This window comes from Astatotilapia calliptera, chromosome 18, assembly GCF_964374335.1.
Source record: "Astatotilapia calliptera chromosome 18, fAstCal68.1, whole genome shotgun sequence".
NCBI classification, from domain to species: Eukaryota; Metazoa; Chordata; class Actinopteri; order Cichliformes; family Cichlidae; genus Astatotilapia; species Astatotilapia calliptera.
In genome coordinates this window covers 77,288-92,532 of record NC_137439.1, presented here as the reverse complement: position 1 = coordinate 92,532, position 15,245 = coordinate 77,288, and the positions used below count along the sequence as shown (strand labels likewise).

At 43.6% G+C, this 15,245-nt stretch overlaps 1 protein-coding gene across 8 annotated transcripts in view; it reads left to right on the top strand.

The window, feature by feature from the left end:
* The window catches only part of amph (amphiphysin), a 48,625-nt gene that overhangs the window by 25,394 nt on the left and 7,986 nt on the right, over positions 1–15,245 (top strand). For 4 of the 8 annotated variants that reach the window (XM_080292329.1, XM_080292328.1, XM_080292326.1 and 1 more), the window contains exons 11-16: positions 5,322–5,441; positions 5,523–5,606; positions 6,024–6,050; positions 6,172–6,195; positions 10,759–11,001; positions 14,035–14,067. In XM_080292329.1, coding sequence (XP_080148455.1) covers positions 5,322–5,441; positions 5,523–5,606; positions 6,024–6,050; positions 6,172–6,195; positions 10,759–11,001; positions 14,035–14,067 — 531 coding nt within the window. The remainder of the gene's footprint in view (positions 1–5,321; positions 5,442–5,522; positions 5,607–6,023; positions 6,051–6,171; positions 6,196–10,758; positions 11,002–14,034; positions 14,068–15,245) is intronic. The other 4 variants (XM_026148850.2, XM_080292327.1, XM_026148849.2 and 1 more) reach the window with 2 other exon arrangements.

The following is a 15,245-nucleotide window of genomic DNA, read 5'->3' as shown; positions in this document are numbered from 1 at the left end:
TCAAATAAAGACGCTGGCTGTGTAATGTGCAGATTCTTATGTATGATGTACAATAATAATTAAGTTTGTTGGTGTACAAATGATCAAAAACATTTTTACAAAAACGAAATACAACCAAAATTAAAGAAAGGAGATTTATCATTTCTAAAAAACATTTGTTGTCTAATTTTAAAATAGAGCCACGGCAGACTAGAGCACACTCTGACCATACTAACGAATGAAAACAAGTCATCACATCTCAGTGATGACTGAAAGAAAAGGAGCACTCTGCTGTTTTTTCTTACTTACAGAACTTTGAAGGAGGGTTAAGATCCACACATGAGTCAGGGTCGGGTCTGAATCCTCCTTGTCAGTCTGACATGGTGGGGGTTCACATTATAATCATGTCATAGACATGGTAAATGGACTGTTTCTTATATACAACCATTCAGTAAAGCACTGTTTTTTGTTTTAAGTGCGTTCTGACATTCACACACTGCTTCAGAGAGCAACATGGGGTGGTATCTTGCCCAAAGATTTGGTATGCAGACTGGGATCAAACCACCAACCTTCCGGTAAGTAGGTGACCTGCCCTACCACTCACCCTGTGGGTGGGTGCAGAACTAACTGAAAATACCAAACAGTTAAATCTAAACAGGCTGAAAGGTGAAACTAAAAAAACTAACCCAAAAATGCTACCACATAATCAGCAACATTCATTGTACACTAACCATTAACTAAGGTACCCAGCGCACACACTTAAAAGTTAAGAACAAGTGTCCCATCCAATCCCCCACATAGTTTCAAAGGAGCCCAGTCTATCAGTCAGAGAATAAAAAGCATGCTCTACTCTCAGACGGGATGCCAACAGGCCCTTTAGACTTTGCACAACATCAGTCCAACCCTGACCTAGCATCTGGTTCTTCCTAGTCTTCCATATTGCCAGCTTAGCTGTGCCAGACAAAAAATTAATCAGAACCAAGGTCCGTCTTTTCTGCACTGAATACTTACAGCCAAAGACAAACAAAGGTACGGAGAAAGTCTCCCCTAAAGATTCCACCCACTCCTGCAACAAAGAAAATAAACCCACTAGCCGCGGACAACAGACCACTAAGTGCTCCAGCGTCTCCCTTTCTGAACAAAAAGGACAACCCTCCCCAGTGCTTGGGTCCAGGTGGGCTCTGTGTCTGTTCGTGGCTATTGCTCCATGTATAATCCTCCACTGGAGGTCAGCCATCCGTTTCTCAACAGGAGGCTTATACAGGACACTCCACCTGCCTTTAGGGGTAGAAACCGAAGCAAAAAACTCAGTCCATTTTGACTCCCGGATTCCAACCAGAGAGTGGAAATTCAGCACCTTAACACAGCAGAAATAAAGCTGCTTCTTGCCACAAGAGCTGAAACTATCCAGCACTGGTGTCCCCAGGGAGAGAAGCATGCCACTCCCCTCAGGCTGCTCCTCAAAGGCAGGACTGACCATCAATGAAGGGAAAACATATTCGCTGTCATCAGCCCTTTGATCAGCTAGGACACGATCACCAGCAAAGTCTCTCAGTGATGGCGACAGAGATTGCCAAACTTCCTCCATAATTCTCTCCGGCACTCTGTAGGACTTAATGCCTGTGACACCACCAAGTGCACCCAGAGACATCCTTGTAAGATGACCCAGTTTGACAACGCCAGCCTCCACAAACTTGGTCCGTATTGTAGCAGAAGAAAGTACAGTGCTGGGAAAAAAGTCATTAAAAAACAGTGGCTCCTCGAAAAGCCACATCCCAGGTCTGGGGTCAGGAGTACGTGCAACCTTCAGCGTCCGCCAGGCGTTCACCACCGAGCTGTAAAATGGCACAAGTCCAGACAGATCCACCTGATCCAACTTCAGAAGAAAGAGGTGTTTATCCAATCCAAGCCGGCCCGCTCTCCTAAGCAGCAACTGAGCAGAAGTCATCCAGCTGTGACCACAGCCATACAGCAGCCTCTGTGCCGTCTGCAGTCTAAAGGTTGCTGTTCTGCACAAAACATTTATCAGGCCTTGTCCCCCCTCCGCCACAGGAAGATACAGGCCCGCCGCACGAAGCCAATGCTGACCCGACCAGACAAACTTCACCAGAAGCCGCTGCACCTCTTCCAGAAGACCGCGTGGTGGCACTAAAACAAGCAATCTGTGCCATAAAAATGAGGCAACTAGATTGTTAGCTACTAGAACTCTACCCCTGTAGGACAGGTAGGGGAGCAACCGGTTCCATTTAGACAGCTTAGCCTCCACCTTTTCCCGCACTCCCTCCCAGTTCTGCTGCACAAAGTCATCACTCCCCAAGTAAACCCCAAGAGTTTTAATGCCCCTTTGACCCCAGCGAAGGTTCCCAGGAAGCTTGGGAATACTCGAGAAGTTCCACTGCCCCACCAAGCAGGCCTCACTCTTATCCCAATTAACCCTAGCTGAGGAAGCGTTTCCATACAAAACCAGACATTCCTGCAATTCCTGCACATCCCTTTGATCTGTAATAAAAACATTAACATCATCAGCATATGCTGACATAACGACAGGAGGGCTCTGAACCAGATCTGGCAAAGAGAAACCCTTCAACTTGCTTCTCAGTCTACAGAGAAAAGGCTCAATAGCAATGCTATAAAGCTGTCCAGAGATAGGGCAACCTTGTCTAATCCCTCTCCGAACCGGCACAGGACAACTCAACCCTCCTCCCACCTTCACAACACAGCAAGCATCGCTATACAACAGCTTCACCCAAGTCAGAAACCCCCACCCAACACCAAAGGTCTTCAAGGTGGAAAAAAGAAAATCATGGTCCACACGGTCAAATGCCTTCTCCTGATCAATAGAAACGATGCCAACTTTAGCATTGTACACTTTGCAAATATCAAACACATCTCTCATTAAAAATAAGTTATCAATCACAGACTGATCCAGAATACAGTAAGATTGATCCAAACCAATCAGTAGTTCAATGACCATTTTCAGTCTGTTCGATAAAACCCTGGAAAGAATCTTGTAGTCCGCACATAAAAGGGCCACTGGTCTCCAGTTTTTAAGAAGGGTTAAATCTCCCTTCTTTGGTATGAGAGAGATAACTGCATGCCTGCAGGAAGCTGGAAGTATCCCTTCTATAAAACATTCCTTAAACACGTCCAGTAGGTCCCAACCCAGAAGACTCCAGAAGTGCTTAAAAAAGTCTGATGGTAAACCATCTATTCCTGGAGCTTTGCCTAAAGCCATCTGAGACACCGCCGCAGACAGCTCATCCAAGGTCATATCCCTGTTCAAAACGTCCCGATCCCCTGGGCACAGCTGAGGAAGCCTCTGCAGAAGATCCGAAGCAGAGTCCACATCGCAGCTATCCGCACTAAACAAGTCCGTGTAAAAGGCCACTGCATGCCTTCTCATCTCAGCCAGATCCGTGGTCACCTTTCCATCCGAAAGCTGAAGACACACCATTTGCTTTCTGTGAACCACAGACTTCCCCAAATTAAAGAAAAATGTGGTTGGAGCATCCATGTCCTGGAGCCTGGCGAAACGTGCTCGAACCAAAGCTCCTTTAGCTCCCTCATGTAAAAAATGGTTAAGCTCTTGCCTTTTAGAATGTAGACAATCATTATTCTGCTGACCTAACTGTCAACCAGACACATTCTCCATATGTGTTATCTCTTTTTCAAGGTCCTGCACAGTTCTCATGATATTGGCTGTTAAAAAGAAAACTAGATCGCTGACAAAATACATGAATTTGGGACTTTTCTACCTCCCACCATTGAGTAAGGGAATCAAAATCAGCCTTTCTTGATCTCCAGTAATCCCAAAAAACTAAAATTGTCACAGAATATCGATCATGCAAAATTTTTATATTAAACCGCCAAAAAGATTTGGAATTGCTGGTGGTAGATAGAAACGGGTCCATTAAAGCTAAGCGATGATCTGTAAAAACAACAGGAAAACACTGATGGTTAAAAATTCGAGCAGTAAATGAAACAGACACATAAAACCTGTCTAATCTCGCTGCACTAATCCTGCCATCAGTCACTTTCACCCAGGTATACTGCCTGGATGAGGGATGCTTCATCCGCCACGCATCAACCAAATTAATTTTCCGTAGGACATCTGATAAAGCAGAAGATGACTGAAGATGCGGCTCCGCCCCAGTCCTGTCCAAAGTAAAGTCAAGACAACAATTCCAGTCCCCACCCAACACAATACAGTCCCCTTAAGCAGCACCACTTAATTTTCCTTTTAATGTTTTAAACAAAATCTCACGTTTAGACCCTAAGGTTGGTGCATAGACAATAACAAAAGTAAAACTAAAACCTTCAATTTCAGCCTTCACCAAAAGGACTCTGCCCTTTACCATCTCTATGCTGAAAATATTTCCATTTAGAGAAGGAGAAAATAAAACAGCAACTCCTGCGCTAAAATTTGTCCCATGGCTAAGAAACTTCTGCCCTCCCCACCACAGATCCCAGTCTATTTCATTTAAACTGTCAGTATGTGTTTCTTGGAGAAAGACTATATCTAGTCTCTTCTGTTTGATCACCTCAGCTAATAAGGCTCTTTGATTTGCATCCCTGCACCCATTCACATTCCAGGAGGCCGCCCTCACTAAGAACTGAGTGAAGTATGCGAGTTAATCTAAAGGATGATGTTGTTTCTCCATAGCAGAGCCACATCAGCTACGTCTGCCACCAAATGTTTAATCAGTGATGCACCAGTCAAACTTTCTAAACACCAGACCGAGCCCTTCTCAGGTCTCTTTCACTTCACCTCATCGTGCTTTCCATCAGGGCCGAGGCAAATGGTAGAGTGCGTCTCCAATTCCTGGAAAGCACAACAGTTCTGAAGATGTCACAGGAACCAGTGTTGTAGAATCTGCCGTCTGCCATCAGAACAGTTGAAGGTTTTCTTCAGACTGGTTTATTTTGTACTTGTGTGATAAAGGTCTCAGATCTCAGACATAAACTCTGTGTGATCTGTACGCACGTAGCAGCTATCACTGTCTAACCTATGAACAAATTCAAAAACGGTATCAAAATTAAAATAAGTATTAATCATCTATTGAAGTAAATTTGGCTTCATACTTTTACAATTTAGCTGAAAAGTAAACATGTTATGGTGGAGGAAAGTTCCCCAGCCCTGTTTTAAAGGTTGGTTTAGTGCTTCAGCCTCTATCCATTTTCTGTGGGATTCTTGTGTTTTATGTCCAGTGGCAGTGATTAGACACTTAATGCTGGTGCAGACATTGAAACAGTTTGTCAGAAGGTGTCTGTCTTTGGCAGCATGTTTTTATTTATTTATTTTTTTCACAATGATCGTTAACAGCTCGCTGTGTTCATTGTAGCTTAAAAAGGGGCCACCGGTGCCTCCTCCACCAAAGGTCACACCAACCAAGGAGGTGGCAGAGGAACAGATCATCGACCTCTTTGGTGGAGAATTTTTACCTGCTCCTTCGCCATCACAGGTATGAGTCCATGTGAATAATGACGGCAGATGTCGTGTGGGTGACAGACTTGCTTACTTGTTTTTGCACTGTCATCTGCAGCCCAATGAACGGCCCGGCGAATCTCTTCTTGATCTGGACTTTGATGCTTTTCAACCAGATGAAAGCGTTTCACCAGTACCACAGGTTCCCTTTATTACCCGAAAGCATCCACACATACACCTGAAAACCATAGCAGTGCACAGGTCTTATTTCTGACATCTCGGCAGGAGCGATTGAGAGCTGAGTCTTCACTTACTGTAATGATGACAATGGGAAGCAAACTGATAAATAATTCACCTGCTATCAGCTAACAGACTAGAAGACAGGTGGCGTTTCAGCTGCTGACACACCTGTTAGTAGCTCTTTGGTCCTTAATTCTCAGATTAGATTTTTATATTTCTTCTTGTTGTAGTAAAAATTACTTCTGAAGATAAGCAGTTTTATATGGATTTTCTTAAACTGTAATATATTTGACAAATCAAACAGTCCAAACATTGTTCCTTTCTTCTTGCCAGTACCTCACAAACTGTGTTAGTTATTCTGTATTTTTGCTCCTTTCAGACTGCTGTACCATGGGACATGTGGTCGGTGAGTAACTAACCCTAACCCAACTACTTCTTATTCTACAGCTTGATTTAATGAGAAAACGATCAAGTAAATCTATAAATCCAGATTGCAGTGGTAAATTCAGTTTTATCCCCTTTTTAAGGCAAATACTCAAGCTGCTCAGCCTGTAAGTAAACTCGCATAGTTCACTCTGTAATACATCATTTATTAATAAAGTTATTCACTCCATCAGATGGTCTTGTTAATCCAGTATAGTCTGCACAAAGTCAACGCTGGTCAACAAATGGATCTTTCTGGGTCAGTTTTTCTTTCTTTGGAAATGTAAATCATTATTTTACTCAGTCGTGTTATCGCTGAAGAGCTGTTGCCACATATTTACAATTTCCACAGTTTAAAAAAACATTATCAAAAAGAGGAGATGGAGCAGTTAGTTAAATTCAGGAAGCCCCACAAAATTTATTCTGTACATCTGGATGCATCGTTCCAAAATACCATGTCCAGAAGAACAGAATACATTTTCTGGGCTTTCCTGACATAGATAATTGAGCATTTATCAAGACCAAGACTTATGGGAGATTTCCCCAAGGCTGGTTGTCTTACCCCTGTTTAGTTTAAGACAAAAATATATTAACCACTTATACACCAAAACACAGCATAGGTTCTCGGAAGCTGTAATCTTATAGTGTTTATATGTGTAGTGGTACTAGTAGTATAACCTTTTTAAAATTAGTTTGGGGGAAAAAATCATATAACTGGTTTAAATTAAAACCCCATCATCTCATATTTAACTTTCTCTAAAATGGATTCATTCATGTTGTGAATTTTAGGTGTGTGGATTAAAAAAGAAACAACACAAACAAACACATACCTTGAACCACCGACTAATTCATTTTGACCCCAAAGAAATTAATGCACAACAGTTGCAGCATGCCTGGTTGCCAAGCAACACTCTTTATTTGCACATGAAGACTGTTTGACATGAAGACTGCTGTATCAGAACAGCTGAGACATGGTGTCTCTTTCAGACCCCAAAATATGCCACTCCAAAAATTGGTCCACCCCAGGGATTGGGTCCCCTGACACAAACAGAGTAACATAGTGTACGCTGTTAAGTACCAGGAGGATTGCCAGGATTTATACATCGGGGAAACCAAACAACCTCTGGCGAAGCGGATGGCACAACACAGAAGAGCTACCTTGTCAGGCCAGGACTCTGCAGTCTATTTACACCTACAGGCCAGTGGACACTCTTTCAATGATGAGGATGTAACATCCTGGACAGGGAGGAATGCTGGCTTGAGGGTGGAGTCAAGGAGGCTATTTACGTGAAAAGGGAAAGACCATCTCTGAATCGAGGAAGTGAATGGCATGTCATGGCCATTGACCAAAGGTCATGACAATTTGTATGTTGTTAACGCCATAACCACATTAACGTGGCAAATCCCTGTTAGCGAGTTATCGCGGATCGGCCCGTGCGTGGGGCTGCACGGCGTCAACGCGTTATTGTGGTTAGATCATTAATGTGTTGATAGTGACTATACACAGTGCAGGTAGAACACAGTTTCCCCCTCCTGAGTCACCTGACGATTTGCCAGAATCTCTCTGAAAGTCTTTTTCCATGGCCTCTCCAAACTCCTGCTACACAAGTTTTTGCTTCTTCCACTGCCTGAGCTGCATTACGCTTGGCCTGGTACGTATCAGCTGCCACAAATTCCACAGGCTAACTGAGCCCGATAGGATTCCTTTTGCAGCCTGGTGGCTCCCTTCATCTCTGGTGTCTACAATTTGGTTTGGGGGTTACCACCATGACAGGCACCAACCACGTTGTGGCCACAGCTCAGTGCAGTGGCTTTGGCAATGGAGGTGCTGAACATGGTCCATTCAGACTCAATGTCCCCAGTCTCCTTCAGAATACTGCCGGAGGTATATGTCGAAGATCTCACCGGCCTGGGCCTCTGCAAGGCGTTCACTCACTATATGAGTTTGTCTAGCGTCCTCCCCTGCCGCCTGATTGAACTCACTACCAGGTGGTGATCAGTTGATGGCTCAGCAGCTCTCTTTACCAAAGTGTCCAGAACATATGGCCTTAGGTCTAATAATACGATTACAAAATTGATCATCGACCTGCAGCCAAGAGTGCCCTGGTGCCTGGTGCACTTATGGATACCTTCACTTTGTTTGTTATGGACAAGCTGTGATTTGCACAGAAGTTCAACATCAAAAATACCACTCAGGTTCAGATCCAGGAGGCCGTTCCTCCCGATCTAGAGTCATTTCTTTATCCAGAGTTGCACTAACTCAGGCTTCTTTCAAGACAGATGTGACATGTCCCAACTGCTAGTCTTGGTAGCTGAGGATTGGTCAGACAGGGCCTCCGCTACTGGCTGCAGCCTGACACCCAGCTCCTACGGCACTTCCTGCAGTTGGTGGGCCTACAAGAGGACGGGCCCATGTCCCTTTTGTCGGGTTGTGCCCCGCCAGGCCCCATGAACTAAGGCCCAGCCACCAGACCCTTGCCCTCAGGCACCATCCAAAGGCCTGCCTTCAGGGTGAGACCCCAGTAACCCTATCCAGGGCAGGGTAAACTGTTCCCTTAATGGTATACTACCATTGGGGCCCTGCAAGGGGACATAAGCCCACCTGACAAAATAACCCCTAGGATCCCTGGGACACACAAACCCTTCCACCATGATAAGGTAGCGATTCATGGAGGGGAAACAAATTAGGCATAATATCAGAAAGTATATTTAAAAAGAAAGCTCTTGAAAGAGCCATGTTGGGTGTTTTGAAGCTTTTCCTAATGGCATGTAAATCAATTCCTGGAATCAGATACATTTCTAAAAGGTATATAAAAGGAAAGATGGGAAAAGGGAGGATATTCTAAAGTTAACCAGAAACTTGGGAAAAAATATCAATACCAGTGGAAAAGTACCTCCTCTTTTTCCTTCAGAGAGTTTGGATGGGAGAACTTTTCAGAGCTTCAGTGCAATGTAGGTTTCTCCACGGGGAACTAACTTGCTGGAGATCCTGAGGTGAAAAGCATAGAAACCACTTCCATATTTTCTGGTCTTGCCCACAAATCAGCACATACACAAGACATTAGAAAAAAACATTTAAAGTAACAATTCTGTTATCATTTGATACCCTGTACTTAGTTTCCAAATTTCCAACTCTGGAGGGTGATAAGAAGTATTTGTTAGTAGCCGGTAAGAAAGCACTCAACAGGAAGTAACTAATTAAATCTCCCCTTCAACTGAAGTCTGGGTTGATGTGATTTACAATATTTATGTGATGTGAGAAGCTGACTCTTATTTTGAGACAGGAGTTGGAAAAAAAATCACACTCATCTGGAAACCCTGAACTCACTACACCAGATCCTCTAAGATTTTAATTTTAATAAATAAATAAATTTATTAAAATGAACAGATAATTTTCTTATCTCGAGTAAAATGCTAGTCACTATTCTCCACTGGTTTATTAGTTTTGTTTTCGTCTTTCCTTCTCTGTTTTGTTACGCTAATGATAATTATGGACCAAAAGTGCATTCAACTCAATTGTAACACTTATATTTTCTGAAAGAAAACTTGAATAACACACATCTATCTATCTCCTAGACTTCAGGAAACACAGCCTGCCTCTCCATATCAATGTCACTGGGGTGAAAAGAGCTTATGGCCACACATTCCTTGACATTCACATGTCATGGACCCCTGAGGTGGATGTAAATGCCACAGTGACAATGGGCCAAGCAGTGGCATTATTTCTTCAGGGTGTTTAGGAAGGAACCGGCTGCTTCATCACTAAAGCCTACAGAGGACTGGTGGAGAGCGTTGTCATTACTAGCGCCATTGTATGTTATGAAAAACACCACTCAAGCATAGAAGGCTCTCAAGAGAGTCATAAAGGCTACAGAGAGAATTATAAGAGCTAATCCTCCATCAATTGACTCAACATACACACAACTCTGCAAGAAAAGAGCCCAAAACATCATCAGAGACAGTTATCATCAGGGGTCACACGTCCTCAGACCAAAACAATCATGGATCGCATGCAGCTCGAGATGCAGGAGAGTGGACGTGCTGATCACGAGACGCTCTCACAACTGCTTCTTTCCTACTACAGTCAGACTGATGGCAAAAACTAAATAAGGACTAACACAAAATCTAAGTTACTCAGTGTGATATATATTTCAATGTGCAAACCCTGTGAAAATGGTCAGGTACAAGGCACTAGAATAAAAATGCAGCAGCTAATGTCTAATGGGACTATGGGTCAGAGTCCCATTGAAATTAAAGTTATGGCTATATCTGCATTCATTAAAAAAATAATCATCTACTTTACATCTAAGATGACTTCTGAGTTGTACACGTTGCTTCTTCAGGGACCTGACCGATTCTATAGACTACAGTCAAATGAAGGCAAAATGCCCCCCAAAAGTCCAACAGTTTGACTAGAAGGTTTCTAATCTAGTGGGGTTTTTTTTCTTTGATTGTTTATTTTAAAACTTCCCCTTGAAGTTACATTGAAGCAGTGCAGGTGCTTCAATCAGAAAACTGAAACAGTTTGATCAGCTGTGACTGGTCATCTTTGTGCAGACGACACTGTATTCTCATTTCCTTCCATGAAACCACATGTCTGCCTGATAACATGCTGTGTTGCACAACCTTGTACTGAGGTTAGAGTGGGGAGGGGCAAACTTTAATTCATCATTCGCTACCTGTCCAAGCAGGCTGCAGATACCGGCTTTGTCGCTGACTGGTCTGCTGATTTTGGTTCAGTGTCAGCCAACGGAGAAGATGCTTCAGGAGCTGAGGAACCTGCTATCCCTGGAGGTCCGACTGTGGGGCAGGAAGGGGCACAAGAAGGGGTGCAGGGTGAGACTCGGGGCTGGCCCCAGGGAGAAGGAATTCAGCCAGGTGGAGAATCAACAGCAATCACCCGGGACAGTGAAATCACACCAGCTGAAGATGAGGTTAGCTGCTGGGAATCTCAACCTAACTCCAACCTTCATTCCTCCCTGTGCTGTGGAGAGGATGATAGTACAGGGCAGGCAGATTCAGGGGCAGATGAATTAAGGAAGGAAGATCGCAGAAAGTCTACCCCGGGACTTATATTCACCAATGAGTACGGTGAACAAATTGAGGAAATTGCAGAGGACAGAGGAGACAAATGGTCCAGGTCTCCTGAAGGGTCAGGATCTGAATATGAAACTGCTGAGGAGTGGGGTGATGGTGGTCAGGGAGGAGGCTGGGCAAGTGCTGATGATGAGCTTTCATATGATGATCGAACCCAAGAGAAGAGCCAGAAGGTTCAGGCAGGTGGAGCTGTCCCAGGAGATTGTCCTCAAACAAGAGAAGTTGTTTCCGATTGTTCTAGTATTGCAGCCAAAAGAAACAGAAATAATTCATCCGAAGCAGTGCCAGAGAGACCAGATGTTTATCAAGATCACTGTGAAACTGAAGGAGAAACAGATGAAAGAGTTTATTTCTCTGAAACACAGGGAGGTGCGTTTGATTTTGATCTTATCTCAGAAAAACAGGGAGGAGGTGCGTTTGATTCCGATCTACTTGCAGAAACTTGTGGAGGAGGTGCGTTTGATTCCGATCCTTTTGCAGAAACACAGGGAGGAGGTGCATTTGATTCCGATCCTTTTGCAGAAACAAAGGGAGGAGGTGTGTTTGATTCTGATCCTTTTGCAGAAACAAAGGGAGGGGGTGCGTGTGATTCAGATCTTATTGCGGAAACAAAGGGAGGAGGTGCGTTTGATTCCGATCCTTTTGCAATAACTCAGGGAGGAGGTGCGTTTGATTCTGATCCTTTTGAAGAAAAACTGGGAGGAGGTGCGTTTGATTCTGATCCTTTTGCAGAAACACAGGGAGGAGGTGCGTTTGATTCAGATCTTATTGCGGAAACAAAGGGAGGAGGTGCGTTTGATTCCGATCCTTTTGCAGAAACAAAGGGAGGGGGTGCGTGTGATTCAGATCTTATTGCGGAAACAAAGGGAGGAGGTGCGTTTGATTCCGATCCTTTTGCAATAACTCAGGGAGGAGGTGCGTTTGATTCTGATCCTTTTGCAGAAACTTGTGGAGGAGGTGCGTTTGATTCCGATCCTTTTGCAAAAACACAGGGAGGAGGTGCGTTTGATTCCGATCTTATTGCAGAAACACAGGGAGGGGGTGCGTTTGATTCCGATCCTTTTGAAGAAACACAGGGAGGAGGTGCGTTTGATTCTGATCCTTCTGAAGAAAAACAGGGAGGAGGTGCGTTTGATTCCGATCCTTTTGCAGAAACTTGTGGAGGAGGTGCGTTTGATTCCGATCCTTTTGCAAAAACACAGGGAGGAGGTGCGTTTGATTCCGATCTTATTGCAGAAACACAGGGAGGGGGTGCGTTTGATTCCGATCCTTTTGAAGAAACACAGGGAGGAGGTGCGTTTGATTCTGATCCTTCTGAAGAAAAACAGGGAGGAGGTGTGTTTGATTCAGATCCTTTTGCACAATCACATTGTGGAGACAAAATGGGTGGTTTTGAATTTGATCCATTTGCTGAGACTTCAAAGAAAGCTGAGGCTGTGTTAACTGGGGATAGAAAGAGTGGGTGGGATTTTTCCAACAGTTTCTCAGCCATCTCTTCAGGGACCGGGGCTCCTGCTTCCAGCAATACCTCCTGGCAGGAAGGTAGTGGCAGCAAAAATTCTGCATCCATCTGTGGAACAGCAGCAGCAGGAAATAAAGAAGTAAACAATCCCCGAATTCACAAAGAACCAGAAAATTCAGACATGTCCGAAGATGAGGCGGCAAACCGGAGATTTGGAAAGTTGTACCAAGAGCTAGATACAGAAAAGGAAGAGGTACTTGACTCCCTTCCTTTTGTAGTTGAATGGTAGATTAGAAAAGAATAGAAACAAATTTCAAACAGACCTTTCCTGTCTACCACCCTCCCAGAGACTGAGAAACAGTGAAAGTCCTAAAACCTGGACCTCAGCCTGAGCTCCTCCTGCCTCTCCTTTTGCTTGCCTCCATCTCTTACTATCCTCTGCTTGTTCATTCCATGTTTACACCCATTTCAAAACGAGTCCATCTTGTTATTAGATTGGTCTTACTTGAAGGCTTCTAATATTATTAATACTAACATATATCTCTGGAATTCAATTTAGGTGACCAATACATTTAATGGATTTTCACAGGTAATTTTATTCTAAGCTTAAAGTAATTGGATCCAAAACACTGAAATGAATCGAGTTGTTGTGATTAGTGTCTGGGTTTTGGTAGAAGATCGTTCTTACTAAGTCAACTGAAAGTTTGGGTTTCACCAATGATTCGCTCTAATTCATTGTCATTTTTACTATTTTCTCTAGTTTCTACAAACAATTTTCAGACAGAGTAGAACAACGTAAAAAGATTAGAAGCAGGAAGGGGTCAATGCAGAAGCAGGAAGGGGTCAATGCAGAGTTCAGAGATCACTGCCAGAGACTAGTGACTTTGAAAGTAGATGGCGAACCCAACAGCTTACTTCCACAAAGCCAAGAAGCCTTTATTGTCCAAGTAATGTTAGTCTCCTCTCCAAGTGTCTCTGTTCTATGTCACAACAATGTTTGATGAGAGTGTTCTGCAGATGTACTGAAAGTAAAGCAACAGCACTCCTGCTACATTTGAATTTTTCAAACGTAGCTCCTTAAACCTGCATTTGAGTTAAATCTGGAGATGGTTGCTTTCTCCAAAGATTCTAACCATAGCATGTTAGAGAAGAAATCTGAGAAAACTTTCACGGGGGGAAATTCTCTATGTATGATAACTCTGTTGAAATCATGGATCTCACACTTTAAGTGGCCTCATAGGACCATAATTTTTGAAGGTGCAGTTGCAGAACTTTGATTGCATCTTATCCTACATCCCCATCTCTTAAATATTTCCCTTTTATTTGTGAATGCTAAAAAATGATGCAATTCTCAGTCAGTCAGTTGTGACTTGTTTTTCTCTTTTTATTAAACACATGCACTCTTAAGGATCCATCATTTTTCGCAGATTTTGATAAGATGGTGAGTTTTATAAACATTTGTGTAACCCCCATCTTCCATCTAACTAAGTATCTACACACCTATTTACAGTTCTGTGAAAAACTGAATCCACCTCATTTTTCAGCAGCAGTAACCTGCTGTGATGCTTTCTGTGGGACTTTCTCTGTCACTGTGAAGGAGTTTATGTCCACTCACTTATGCACAGCCTTCTGAAGGTCCAACCACAGCATCTCACTCAGGTTGAGCTCTGGACTCTGACCAAACCATCGTAGTTGCTCCATTTGTTCCTGTTTCAGCCGTTCTGTTGGATGTTTGTGCTGCTGCTGATGGTCCGAGCTTCAGCTATGGGACAGACGGCCTCACACTGACTCTAGAACACTTAGACAAGAGTTCACGGTGCACTAAGATCATCGTCCCTCCTCCACCGTGCTGACAGCTGCTCTCAGGTGTTTTTGCTGATATGCTGGGTTTGATTTTGTGCGTTATGGACAAACATCTCCACTTTGGTCTTGTCTGTCTGAAGGATACTGCTCCAGGAGGCTTTCTTTTTAGACAGAAGAAGCCTTCCCCGGCAGTCCTGCATGCTCAGGCTTTTTTTTAGTCATACTGTCATGAAGTTTAAGTTTAAACCTGCAAACTGAAGAGTCTGAGATGGAGCTCTTGTATTTTTTTGGAGTTTCCCACAGTAAATGATAAATGGACTTGTAGTTGCATACTGCTTTTGTGCTTTAGCTGACCACTGCAGGCTTTTTGCTTACAAGCCGTATTCACCATAGCTGGACTGGCCATCGGGCATACCGGGCATTTGCCTGGTGGGCCGATGTTTTTTTTTTACGTTTTTTTTTTATGCTGGCCGATGTGTAAAAATAAGTCGGTTGTTTGGTGGTGGCTATGGCGGAGCTTCCACAGAGTCAGCAGGTGGATGAGAGAAAGGGGAGGCAGGAGGAGGAGAGACCCGAGGCGGCTGCCGGTCCGAGTGTCAGGTGAACTGAACTTCAGGTAAGAAGTTATCACTGCAGTGTATCTGGGTCAGATATAAACCAAGTTTAGGTGGAGTTTTTTTGCGCTGTGCTGACTTTTTACAGTCAGTTACAATAACTCGTACTGTGTACTAGCTAGCATGACGGAGTTTATATACAGCTGGGTGGGTGCTATGATGTTACTGATAAGGAATTGTATTTTACTCATAAGGTTAGTTA